Source organism: Pinus tabuliformis, chromosome 2_1 (assembly GCF_031772625.1).
Source record: "Pinus tabuliformis cultivar Carrire ecotype Pingquan chromosome 2_1, CPIR1, whole genome shotgun sequence".
In the NCBI taxonomy this organism is placed as follows: domain Eukaryota; kingdom Viridiplantae; phylum Streptophyta; class Pinopsida; order Pinales; family Pinaceae; genus Pinus; species Pinus tabuliformis.
In genome coordinates this window covers 199,700,790-199,714,500 of record NC_142299.1, presented here as the reverse complement: position 1 = coordinate 199,714,500, position 13,711 = coordinate 199,700,790, and the positions used below count along the sequence as shown (strand labels likewise).

The window sequence follows — 13,711 nt, the reverse complement described above, 5'->3', positions numbered from 1 at the left end:
AAATAGTTTTGATGTAGGTGATTGGGTATTTTTACGGCAACATCTCAAGCAAGCTATTTATGAGAAGGAAATGTTGGCAATACTACATGCACTTAAGAAATGGCGACCTTACCCAATGGGAAGACACTTCAATGGATCATGATAGTCTTAAATACTTTTTAGAACAAATATTGTCTTTAGTAGAACAGAAAAAATGGGTCACAAATATGTGGGGTTATGACTTTGACATCATCTACAGAAAAGGGAAGAAAATTTTTGTTGCAGATGCACTCTCAAGAAAGAATGAGGATGTGGAAGCATTGTTTTGTGCTATTTATATTATCTAACCAGATTAGATAAATGAAGCAAGGGGTGAATGGAAGAAGGACAAAGAAGTGTGGCCACTCATTCAAAAGTTGCAGAATATTCCAATTCAAACAATATTGCTAGAACTTGAAGAAGAAGGAAAAATCAAATTGGAACCTGGAGCAGTCACAGAAACAAGAACCTGACAGCTATGAAATTGATCAATTTCAGAGTATCTCATCAAGTGGAAGAACTTACCCGCTAAATATTCTACATGGGAGGACAAGAATTTTATACAGAAGCATCAAGAACTACTCAAGCATTGAGGACAACACTTTTTGAAAGAGAGGGGCATGTTAGGCCCCTATACTACTAGTGTAACCCCTTATTGTTATTAGTACAACCCCCTTATTATATTGTTGTACCCATGTAGTCCCCATATTGTTATTATTGTGCCCCATAGAAGCCCACTATTGTTATTAGTGTGCCCTTACATTATTATTGTTATGTCGGCTCTGATTATATTATGATCCCTTATACTCCTATATATAGAAAGGAGGTCTTGTCATTTGTATCATCAAAGAATCATTCATTTATGTAATGTAAAGGAGGTTGCCCCCTCGAAGAGGCTGAATTCTAAGGCGTTGATCTATCTTTTCTATCTTTTTATGAGCTGGTTTCATAACACCACATCCCACCCACGGATCGAGGCCAATATGAACAGTGTGTCCCGATCGAATTCTCCAAGTGAGGCCCTCTCTGATAGGGTTCAAAGCCTTTAGAACATCCTTCCAGATAATAGAGATGCCCGAGGTATTAGGTGAGATCTTCTAATCTAGTCCATGATGTGCATCAGAGTAATGTATTTGGCATATGTAACCCTTGTCCAAAGGCTGTCTGTTGATACTAATTTCCACCTGAGTTTTGCCGCAAGTGCTAATGAGAAATCTTATAAAATTTTTAGACCCCAACCTCCCGATTTTTTTGTAGGTTCAGAGCCTCCCACCTAACCCAAGCAAAAATCATGTCCTGTTTGTTCCCTTGCCATAGAAATCTACAGCAGAGGGGTTGTATTCTAGTGAGTATGCCTCTGGGAATCCAAGCCAGGGACATCTAATAAACAGGAGTGGCCTCCAGGACACTTTTGATTAGAGTTAGTCGTCTTGCCCATGAGAGATATTTGAGATACCAGGTGTTAAGTCTTTTCTCCATCTTGGAGATGAGCCAAGTCTAGTCAGCAATTTTGTATCCAAGTGGCTTTAGCTTGTAACCCAAATATTTTAAACCATCAGCTAATTGCAGCTGAGTGAAATGGAAACGCTGCAGAGCAAAATAGATCTCATGCAGAGTACATTCAGCTGTTGTTAATGTGGACTTGTTGTCATTTATGATCATACATGTTGCTTCTTGGAAAAGGGAGAAATTTTCTTTGATGATACTAATGTCTCCAATACTGCCATTTATGAAAACTAGGATATCATCCACAAAGAGAAGATGAGTCAGGATGCAACCTTATGGTATTTTAATACCCTTTAATCTGCCCCTTCGGTGCTCTTCTTTGATAAGATTGCTGAGACCTTCCATAACAAGCAAGAAGAGCAAAGGCGAGAGGGGACATCCTTGTCTCAGCCCCCTTTCAGAGGTAAAGAAGGGAGAGGCACTACCATTCACCAGAACACTGAAAGGGATATTAGTAATGCAACTCATGATCCATTTGATGAATAAGTAAGGAAAACCTAAATGAGTTAACAACATTCTAATATAAAGCCAATTTACCCTGTCGAAAGCTTTTGATAAATCGACCTTCATAATCATACCTTTGCCACGCCTTGAGTGTAGAGTATGAATTACTTCCTGAGCGGTACCTACAGCTTCATGGATCTGTCTGTCCTGTAGGAAAGTGAATTGCTCTGGAGAGATATGATTAGAAAGAATAGGTTTCATCCTGTTTGCAATGATCTTAGCTATGATCTTATATATACAATTGGAGAGAGATATGGTACGAAAGTCCTCAAATGAGTCTGGGTTGTCTTTCTTCGGTATGAGTGCAATGAAAGTAGAGGTGATTGAGGTTTCAAGAAATCCTCTGATTCTCGAGTCCTCAACAATTCTGAGCAGGTCTTCCCCAATGATGTCGAAGAAAGCCAAGTAGAATTCAATCGACCAGCCATCGGGACCTGGACTTTTATCCTTTTTGAACCACTTTAAGGTGTATTCCAATTCCTCCAGAGAGACTGCCTTTATTAATTCATCTCCTTCCTCAGGATCCACAAATCTGGGGAAGAGTTGTGCAACCCTGATAATTTCAGCCAAGTTGATATCCCTGGGGGCACGGTATGTGCTTTTGAAGTGAGAGGAGGCAAGTTCAGCAAGTTGTGGGAATGTATTAACAATCTTCCCCTGCTCATTCTGTAGCTGCCAAATGGTGTTGATCAACTTTCTTCCATTGGTGAATTTGTGATAGAATTTTGTGTTTTCGTCCCCTTCAAGCATCCAGATGGTTTGGCTTCTTAGGCGCCAGGTTTCTTCCTTATCCTTGAGTATTTTTTCCCTTTCAGCATAATGAGAAACCATCCTGTCCTTATGATCGTCTGAGGTGTATATTCCTCCAAGATCATTTTCAAAAGCAGGAATTTCAGATTCAATCCTATAGAGAGTTTGTTCCTCCTGTAATCTTTTGTTATGTGCCCAATGTTTGGACATCGTCTTAAGGATTGTAAGATTTTGTATAAATCTTCTAGTACTATCTTCTCTCTTCCTAGGGGGGTTTGCTTTCCAACAATCAGTGATCATTCTTTTATAGGAGTCATCCTTGAGCTAGATAAAACAGAACTTAAAGGGTCCTTTTGGCTTTGCTTGCCCTCCTTCAATTTCTAGGTAATGGGTAGGTGATCAGAGATCACACCTGTACCTACCTAGTGTCTGATATGTAAACCCAAGTCCAAAACCTTTTCTTTGACAAGGAAGCAGTCATGTCTGTGGGACAGACTATCTTCCCCAGTCCTGTTATTCCTCCAAGTCACTTGGGGCTTTGCAGAGGGGATGTCAATCAGTTGGTGAGCGTCCAATTCAGATAGAAAGTAATCCAAAAGGGAGTCTCGTTGTGCCTGGTGTCCCCAAGATTCAAAATGTCCAATGGAAAAATTAAGATCCCCACCCAGGATCAGGTGATCAGTCAAAAATAAATCAGAACTCAAAAGGTTTTTCCAAAATGTTGGTCTATTCTAGCACGACCCATAGACATTATATATCCGAAAATTCATCCCGAGGTCAGCAGATCTGGTATCTGCTCCAAGATGGCCCAGACCACCCCAGCAATTGAGCATCTTTATGGTATGGGAGTTATAGCCTAAAGCTAAACCTCCCGACCTCCCATGAGCATCAAGTCCAATAAAAATCCAACCAGGAAGCATGTTTTGGAGGGACTGAGTGATGTCTAATACAGGTCCCACAGTTTCTTGTAAAAAAATAATATCAAGCAGAACAAATTTTAACAGACGACGAAGAGCTAGTATTTTATCCAGCCTAGCCAGCCCTCTACAATTGTAAGAGAATATCTTCATGGAGGGGGGGCAGGCTAGGATTCTCTAGCTCTAAGTGTCCCTGGGATGCTAGATTGAACCCCCAAAGCAATCTCATCTTCAGCAGTGCCTTGGGCTTTAGAAAGATTGGAAGGTCGGCCTCTGTGGAGTTTAGGGGGAGGGGGAGAATGGAGTATATCAAGCCCAACATGATCTTGGGCTTGTCTCTTTTTTTTGAATGAGTCAAGTATCTCCCAGGTGGGGGGGGCTGGAGGGAAGGAGTAGTGATCGGGAGGTGAGAGGGAGAAGTCGAGGAGGGTGCAGGTGAGAAAATGGGGTTGGATGAAATCGGGCAAGTGAGCGGTGCGATGAAAGGGGGGTCAGAATCCAAACCCAGACCCAGATGTTCAGAAGATGGGTTCATAACATGTAGTTCAAAAAAAATCAAGCTAAAATGTAATCAATATGATATGAGCAGCAAGAGGAAACAGGGATGGAAGGAGGAATCATACCCGACAAGGGCAAGCCCTATGATGGTGACTGTGGTCAAGAAGGTGGAGGCTGTTGAGAACAGTTGGGAGGCCACCCTCTCTTCTTCAGTTGTGGTGGAGTCGTTGTCTTTTATACTGGGTTCTTCCACTGGCCGGCCGGGATCTTAGAAGCAGCCAGGTTCTGTGGAGTCGTAGGAGCTTGTCTCTTAGGCTGAGCATCCTGGCGAGAATGCAGGTGGGAGGCATTTTCTAGTGCTGAGGCCTGATTTTTCTTTTTGCCCAATAGGGGGCAGTATTTATAGAGATGCCCTACCTTATGGCACCTTTGGCAACGAAATGGGATGCCCTCATAGTCTAGAAGTTTTCTTCTAGTGTTGTTACTCCAACGGATGTCTATGTACTCGAGCAAGCCCTCTGAGAGGTCCAGATGAACCAATATCCTGGCATAGGCTAATTTCCCTGAATTCTGGTATGAATCATCAAATGTGAGGTAAACACTGAGGGCATTCCCAATGCGCTTGAATACATCTTTTGTCCCAAAATGCAAGGGTAGTCCGAGCAGACGAACCCATATAGGGCCTGCATCAACCCTCTCCCATTTTGGGTTGAAAAGGGGGGTCCATCTTCTGAGAAGAACGGGAGCCAGGTCAAGGTGCCAGACCGTGGAGAGCACCCAGTTGGTGTGCTCCAAACAGCTGAAATGTAAAGAAAACCAATCTTTGACTAGGGTTTGTACCTTCGGGATGTCCTCCAGGTTTTCGCCCCAAACCTCCGAGACCCATTGCTGTAATTTTGCCACACTGCAGTGTCTGCCGCGAACCCTACCAACTAACACCTTCTTGGCTATGTCCATGGCATCCAGTAATTTGATGTCCTTTGTAAAATTGAGGGGCACCACACAGGCCCGAAGCTTTAAACCCCTTTTCTTTCTTGAAAGCCCAGAACCCCTTGCAGCCGACGCTTCCTGAGTCGTGGAGGGTTGAGAAGGTCCCAACGAAGGAGAAACCCTAGGGTTTTTAGTCACCTCCTACGAGATAGATCCAAAAATGCCTGAAATTGGTCCAATGCCTATATAATGCCCCCCTAGAGGGAGCTGAAGAGAATGACTGAGCAGATGCAGCCATACCAAGGACTGTAGAACCCTGGGGAATTTCTGAGGGAATAGGGCTAATCACCATCGGAGGAGGGTTAAGGGCAGAAATGCTTCCGAGAGTTGGATAGATAGGCTTAAGCGGGGGTTCGATAAGGGCCAGAGAGCATGGCAAGAGGGGTTGAGAGATGAACTCAGGGGGAGAGAGCACGTCTTCAGGGAGAGAAACCAACGGAATGCGAGGGCGAGAAAATGGTGGGAGAGCTTCTATCTCGTCGGTAAGGTCGGACATGAAAGGGAAAAAACTGACAGTGGTGGTCCTGGTGGGAGTCCATATTGGCACATCCTCCGAAGGATCTAGAAAGTTGCCCAGCTCATCAATAAATGTTAAGAGTTTTTTATGACAGCTAGCAGAAGAGGACAGAAGCACAACAGAAAACTGTGAGGGTTAGTAAATGGGAAGGGATGAAACCCTGAGAGATAGAAGTATAACGCCACAGTTGGGGTCAGTCAAACAGTTAACCAAAGCAAGTAATGCAGAAGGGAGTACGGGTATGTTAACAAGTTATGGGGGTAGGTGCAGGCAGGCAACAGGGGATGCGGGTTGCAGTCGGTCACGGCATCGAACGCCAGGACCCGTCGTCATGGCCGATCTTAAGCTTCACCCCTCTGTCGGTCCAGGAGCAACCTATTTGTGGTGTTGTTTTTGTTATCACCCAAGACCTTACTTGTATTCCAATGTTAGTTAATTATATTTGCCTACTTGAGGGCTTTAAGTTATACTTAACAACATAAACCATTCATATAGGTGCACGCAGTAAATAAACAGTATATTTGCAAATTATATCAATCATGCATTAACCCAAGAACAGATACATAGAATCATAACAAAACTTCTCTTTATTGATTCCTTCCACGGTCATAGACTCGACTCGCCCTGTGTGCTTAGCTGCAGGGGTCCACGCACTAAGCTGCAGATACTAGGCCTCTGCGCACTTAGCTACAGAGCCTTCTCCTACTCTACGATCCAAAGACACACTTCAACCTACGACCACATTAGTTAGACTTTCTAATGCTTCTCTTCTATTCTCTATTCTCTATTTTTTCCTTTTACACTTAGAGCCTCCCTCTATTTATACAATCCTATGGTCCGCAGACCATGGGTAGGTCTATCTAGCCGACATTACATTACAAAACTAGGGTGGAAAACCCTATGACTCTATCATACTTTCACGCCCCGCGCCCACAATTCGTGGAGATTTACAACAAGATTCAGTAAAAACTTGGGCTTTAAGCCCCAAAACATGCCTTGGGGGGATTCCATGCCCAATAGGCCCTCAACAAAAACATTGTGACTCGCACTTGAGTCACTCTGTCGGCTTGATGATCTTTGCACAGATTCCCTCCAACTATTCTCGAACTGTGCGGAGGTCAGCAATGCACTGAGTTTCTGCTTGTTGGATCTGCTGCATATGCTATTCTGAGACCTCTGTGTCAGAAGTGCTTCTTTTCATCTGTGTCGATATCCACTGCATTTGTTTATAGTCCTGCACCTTTGTTCGAATCCTTGGAGTGCGAAGACTATGCGTCTATTGGCTAGTCAAATAGTCAGACCACCCATGTAGGGCTTCAAGCGGCTGCCATTCACTTTGCCTAGAAAAGGTTCTCCATTTAGTTTGACTAGTTGGACCGTGCCTCCATCTGTGACCTCCTTAACAAAGTATGGTCCCAGCGAATGCATTCTGAACTTTCCCGGGAATTTATAAAACTTAATGTTACAATAATAAATCATTTAACTTGAAGGTTCGCAATTTAATATGGCGATCGTGCTAGGCCTTCTCACGCTGCTTTTGCCCCTATTGATGAAAGCCATCTAGGAACCATTCCTCCTCAAGTTCTTCCAATTGTGCGATCCTTTCTTCCAGGGCAGACTAGGTACAATATACTCCATTGGCATGACAACTTCCACGTCATAAACTAACCGGAAAGGTGTTTGTCCCATCAGTTTCTTGCACATTGTCCTATAAGTCAATAGTACTGTAGGTAAGCACAGGTCCCAATAGCTTCGCTGCGTGCTGCAAACTTTGGTTAGCGCAGTATCTAGTATTTTGTTGAATGCTTCTACTGTCCCATTGGCTTGTGGGTGATACGGTGTGCTTTTCTGATGATACACCAGCAACTCTTTCATGAACGTGTTGATGGTTTCATTTAGGAAATGTGTACCGTGATCACTCAATAAGATTTTCGGAAAGCAAAATCAATTCAACACATGTTCAAACAAAAAAATTTCAGTCGTAGCGGTCATGAAGTCTTTGACTAGCTGTGCTTACAACCAACGAGTCAAGTATTCTGTCATGGTGATGTATTGTGCGCTCGTTTTTCCCTAAGGCTTGATAGGTCCTACAATTCAATTGCCCACTTTTTGAAGCGTTGCAACATCATTTTTGGATTCAAAGGCATCTCGTCCCTTCACGATGGTTTACCAATCCTTTGACATATGTTGCAGGCCTTACAGTGTGCTTTTGAATCATGATGAAGGGTTGGTAACCACAACCTTGCGCGGAGAATATTTTGTGTGGTCACTTGTCCTGCATAGTGTCCTCCTGTAGCACTCCCATGTGCTTCCGCGAGGATCTGACTTCATTCAAATTCAGGTACGTACCTTCGTAGTATCTCATCATTTCCCATTTTGTATAGGTGACCCGCAATGACAGAAAAATCTGCTGCGCGCACCACCAATTCCTTCTTCCCTTGGATAGAGTATTCCTTCGGCGCAGTCCCTATCGTCAGAAAGTGGATTATATCTTCAAAGTGTCCGTCCACGACGCACACAACAAAGAGTTGTGCATCAAGTAATCCTTCCTCCAAACTAGTAGGTTCCTTGCCTATCTCAATACGCGAAAAGTGATCCAGTCCTGCGTTCAAGCGTCCAGGTTTTACCATAACATCAAAGTCATATTGTTGGAACAATAAGAGCCACCTACATATGCGCCCCCCCAACACAGGCTTATTGACCAAGGATTTTAGCATGGAATGGTCTGTATACATCTTGAAATGTCCTCCTAGCAAATAGTGCCAGTATTTTTGGAGCGTGTACACCATAGCCAATCCCTCGTGCTCAGTGGTGGAATAGTTCTTTTCCGCTTTGGACAACCTGCGACTTGCAAAACGTGATAGGGTGATCCAAGCCCTCTCCGCCCTCTTATGTGAGCACCGCTCCCAGCACTATACATGATGCATCAACATGGACATGAAACTCCACATCCCATTTTGGGAAGTCCAAGAGGATTGGAGCGAAGGCCAATTTCTCTTTTAGGACATCCAAGCTCTTCATGCAATCATCATTCTAGCAGAACGTGTCATCCTTTTTCAATAGTTTCTCCATTGGTGCAGTGATCTGGGCATAACTTTTGATGAACTTCCTATAGTACCCTGTATGTCCCAAGGTAGTGCGCAAATGTTTAACACTTCTCAGTGCTTCCAAATTCAAAATTATTGCAATCTTCACAGGATCTACCATTAGTCCCTGTTTGAAGATCGCATGTCCCAGTAAGTTCCCAAAGGGAACGAGGAACGTACACTTCTTAAGGTTCAGCACAATTTGGTGTCATCGGAAAGTATCTAGTGTCAAGCGTAAGCTCACTACGTGGTGCTTAACCAATCCAAATATAGTCCAATCATCCAGATAGACCCCCAGGAATTTGTGGATAAATTCTTTGAAGGTGGCTACAACTATGCACGAAAAGATGGCTGGCACGTTCTTTAACCCAAACGACATGACGGTGTATTGAAAGCAACCCCACTCCATTGCTAAGGTGGTCTTGCTCCTGTCTTCCGACGCGATTTTGATCTGGTGGTACCTTGAGAACCCATCGGTGAAGGAATATGCTTCTTGTCCACCGACATTTTCCAATACTTCATTTGTGAACGGGGTTGGGAATGGGTCATGTACATAGGTGTCATTCAACTTCCTGAGGTCCACGTATATTCTTATCTCGCCCTTCTGCTTTTTCTCCTGTACTACCATAGGGCTTACCCAGTCGGATTCTTCCATCAGCTCAATAATTCCAGCTACGTGCATTTTGTCTAGCTCTATGCGAACCTTTTCCTTGTACTTCGAATTCAAGCGGTAAGGCCTCTACTTAATCGACTTCTCGTCGGGTTTGTTGGCATTATGAGACAAGTGTTGTCCTTGATGGCAAATTTAACTAATGACAAATCATAGTGCAGAAGGATAGCAACAAGGAATTGATGATCAGACTACAAGTATGAAGAGAAAATATATATACGCAGGTTCACTATATACCAAGTAGGGTATACATGCAGGTTCGCTATATACCAAGTAGGGTATACAAGCAGGTTCACTATATACCAAGTCGCATATACGCAGGTTCGCTATATACCAAGTAGAGTATACACGCAGTTTTATGCACAGAAAAGCGCGTACATGTCGGAAAGCTTACTTTTGGTCCGTGGTAGTTAGTCATCGGTATTTGAACCTATGGTTTTGGACCATGGTATCTCGACAAGTGTGTTGATCCCAAGTATTGGGCTCTTGGTATTGATTTATTATGGTTTTGGACCATGTATTGAGCAAGGCCTAAGACTATCAAAGGAGAAGAAGATCATTAGGCAAGTGCATCCAAAAAAAAAGTCTTGAATATCTGAGGAAGTATGAGATCCAGTATGCAGGTTATGGGTTGATGAGGCATTGCTTGATCTGAGCTAAGGAGGGATCTCACCGGTGGATGGAGAACAAGATCTAAGGATAGATCGGGATCAAATGGTTTGATATGAACTATCTCTATATGATTGATTATGTTTATTCTAGATTTGTATATTGACGCATGTAATGATCTGAACTGGGTATAACTTAAGTTTGAAATCGCTGCAAGTCATGATTGAATAGTTATAGATCTGTATGTGAGTTGGCTTTGGTGTATGTGCATATGTACGCAGGTTGAGTTCATTGTAGTAGCATATACCTTTTGAGCTATGATATTTGCAGTTACAGGTGGGGTTCTGATGATAGTTTAAAGGTGTCAGTATTCTGCATATCTTGTTTGGCTGATTGTGTTTAGCTTCGGTATTGATGGATGAGAACTAATATTGGATCAGGATCATAATGAATCATATTTATGAGATCTGATGGACCAAATCTGGGTGCTAACAAATATATTATCCTTGTATATGTCATGATCTGGTTATGTCTGAAGTCAGGAAGTGCAGCGAAGTTATGAATAAGTGATTAATGACATATACGCGGGTTCATCTTGATGAAGTTGCGTATACACGCAGGTTCGGAACTTCCAAGTAGCGTATGCAGTCTGATGCATGATTTTAATGGTACAGTTGGTTCTGATTGTTATTGCAGAGTTTTGCTCTGTGTTCTGGTGACTGTGTTGTTGACAGGGTTTCAGTGTTTCAGTGATTCATAGATTGATGAGGCTAGTATTGATTGTTTTGTGCTTCAATGATATTTATGGGTCCAGTATGAAAATTTGATGAAACGTGGCCTTTCAGATTATGTGTTGTGCTTCCGGAGTATCCAGTCTGAAAATTTATGAAACGTGGTACCTGGAGGAAAGAAGATTGTAGGCCGGTGCCTACGTACTAGTATTTTAGCTAGTACAAGAGCAAAGGGGGTTGGAGCTCCCTTCCAGGAGAGTCTGGAGAACGAGAGAAGGTTGTAGCCTTCTGCAGGTTATAGCCTACGTGTTGGTAAAGGACTGCACCAGTACATTGTAAAAGAAGTTTCTTAATAAAGGAAGATAGAAACGAATTGTAGCAGGTGGTTTTCACCCACATTGGGTTTCCACCTTATATCATGGTGTTCATGTGTGCTTCTTGTGTGTGATGATCTGTTCTGTTTTACTGCACCTGCTTACTGTTCATATGATTAATGAAGTTCTGCTACACTAACTAAGGATCAACATTTAATGGATTAACTGAATCATAAGTATTTTGGATATACGCTAGTTGCTTTAGACACAGTTGCGTATACACGCGGTTTCCCTTGAATGAAGTAGCGTATATGTATCTAAGTATGGAAATGAAAAAGTTTTATTGATCTGATAATACTGATTCACCCCCCCCCCCCCTCTCAGTATTATTTCCAACAATTGGTATCAAAGCAGGTCCTTTAGTAGAAGCTTGATCGCTTGAAGGAGATCCGTGGGACGATGGGAAAGAAGCTTAAGAAGAAAGCACCTAAGAAGAAGAAGACATCCCAGAAGAACTATGACAGTGGGAGAATGATTGGGGATTAGGTATAATAATCTCTTCAGATTCAGATTCAGATTCAAAATCATTTCAAAATGAAGATGAACTATCAGGTATGAATTTGCTATCCTCTGATGCTCCAGCTATCTATCCATTTGGAAAATATGGAAGTGATAACGAAACAACTGAATGTGCTCTTATGGGTGAGGAAGAAGGATATAAAATAGAGGCAGAATTTAATAGGTTGACAAACAAAATTAGTGAACAAGAGACACTTCTGAACATAAAGGATGGTGCCCTCGAAGAAGCTGTTACTAGACTAAAGGGCCAACGAGAGTTATTCAAGGACAAATATCAAAAGTTACAGGATGAAGTAACATCTCTAAGAAATGAAGTCATTGAAAAGAACACAACAATCAAGGAGCTTAGAGGTCGATCCAGTTATTATGAAAGTCTTGAAGCTACGACCCTCTCGCTAAAGGAAGAACTTGAAGAAACAAAGAAGTAGAATAAAGATCTACTCCAAGCTATTGAAAAACAGGAAAATGAAGTTATCAACTTAAAATCTCAACTGGAATGTGCCTTCAGAATTCGTCAAATGCAACAGAATGTGAATGAAGAACAAGAAAAGGAGATTCTCAAACTGAGGCATCAGTTGGAAGAAGGAAGGAAAGCGGAAGAAGACATGAAGAAGCAATGTCTAGAAAAGGAAGAACAACTTCAAGTTGAGGTAAATATCTTGAAAGGTAAATTAGAAGAAAAGGATAAACTATTACGATTTCAAGATAGTACTAAAGCCTTGGATGATATTCTTAGTAGTCAAAGGTCTCCTGCTATCAAGACTAGTCTTGTTTTTCATGAATCTATTGAAGGTGAATCTAGTTCACAAGGTGAGGCAAGGAACTCTAAAGAGAAAGCTAAAATGATCAACAAGGAGATGAAAGGTCAACCCCATCAACAATCAAGGAAAGAGACTCCTCAAAGAAAATCTTTTACTCCTCCTATGAAAAATGTTGAATGCTATGTATGTCATAATCTTGGACATGTTGCAGCTAGATGTGGAAGAAGAAGGGATCAAGACCATCATGTAGAAAGATCATCACATTCAAGGTACTTTAATGGATATTGTTTTGCTTGCAATATGTTTGGTCACAAAATGGCTGATTGCTACAGGAGGAATATGAAACATGTAAGTTGTTATGCATGCAACAAGCTTGGACATACAGCAAAGGAATGTAGAAACAAAGTACGGGCACCATACCAAAAGAAGAAAACATCATCATGCTTGAAGATATGGAAGAAGAAGGAAGTACAGTCAGAAAGATGTGGCACAACACAATATAATCAAACACAGCACAGCACAGACATAACAGAATCAGGGGGAGCTGAAAGTGTAAAACTTCAGTGTCCTGAATCTCATACGCAAGTTTCTTAAAGGGAAGTCGCGTATATACGCGAGTTAGACACTGCAAAGTTGCGTATATGTCAGTCTGAGGAAAAGCAGTGGGGACATGCTGAGAAAAAGTGCCTGATATGATTCAGTCCATTATTTGCTCTATTGGTTAATAGTTACAGTCTGCTAAGGATGTGTGGAAATGTTTTGATACTTGTAAGATGTCTAGAAATGTTTTGATCCTAACTTGATGATGATGATGTCTTGATGCTTATTGCTGATAAATGCATGAACAGATCTAACAGATGGCACAGGTTGAGGGGGAGCATATGCCTTTAATAATTCATTGTTGACATTATGGTTAATAGTCCTTGGTGATGATGCTTATATGGATAAATGATATATCTTGCTATGATGTGGTTATGAGTTGTCCATGATAAAATCTCATATGATTCTTGGGGTTACATTGTTGATGTTAAGATCAGATTTATGGTTGATTCTTGATGATGCATATATGGTGCTTACATGATGATCTTCATAAGGATAAGGAGAAGTACAAATATTGAATACACATCTTCCTCACTTGATGATGAGTCACTCATATGCTGCTGTTGTCATATGCATAAAGGTCATACAGTTATGATGCAGGCACTCTTGTGGATAAGGATTGTTGCTGTTGATGTTATCAAGAAGTTTTGCCAAATGAGCT

At 41.9% G+C, this 13,711-nt stretch overlaps 1 protein-coding gene across 1 annotated transcript; it reads right to left on the bottom strand.

The window, feature by feature from the left end:
• Nucleotides 1–4,427: 4,427 nt before the first annotated feature.
• On the bottom strand, nt 4,428–5,150 carry LOC149199416 (uncharacterized). The gene has a single exon (XM_089400571.1). It carries the CDS (start codon nt 5,148–5,150, stop codon nt 4,428–4,430), a length of 723 nt encoding a protein of 240 aa, XP_089256697.1.
• Between the last annotated feature and the right edge of the window lie 8,561 nt (nt 5,151–13,711).

Excerpts from the sequence above, each read along its gene's own strand:
- LOC149199416 (XM_089400571.1), bottom strand. The coding sequence starts at position 5,150 with ATGGACATAGCCAAGAAGGTGTTAGTTGGTAGGGTTCGCGGCAGACAC.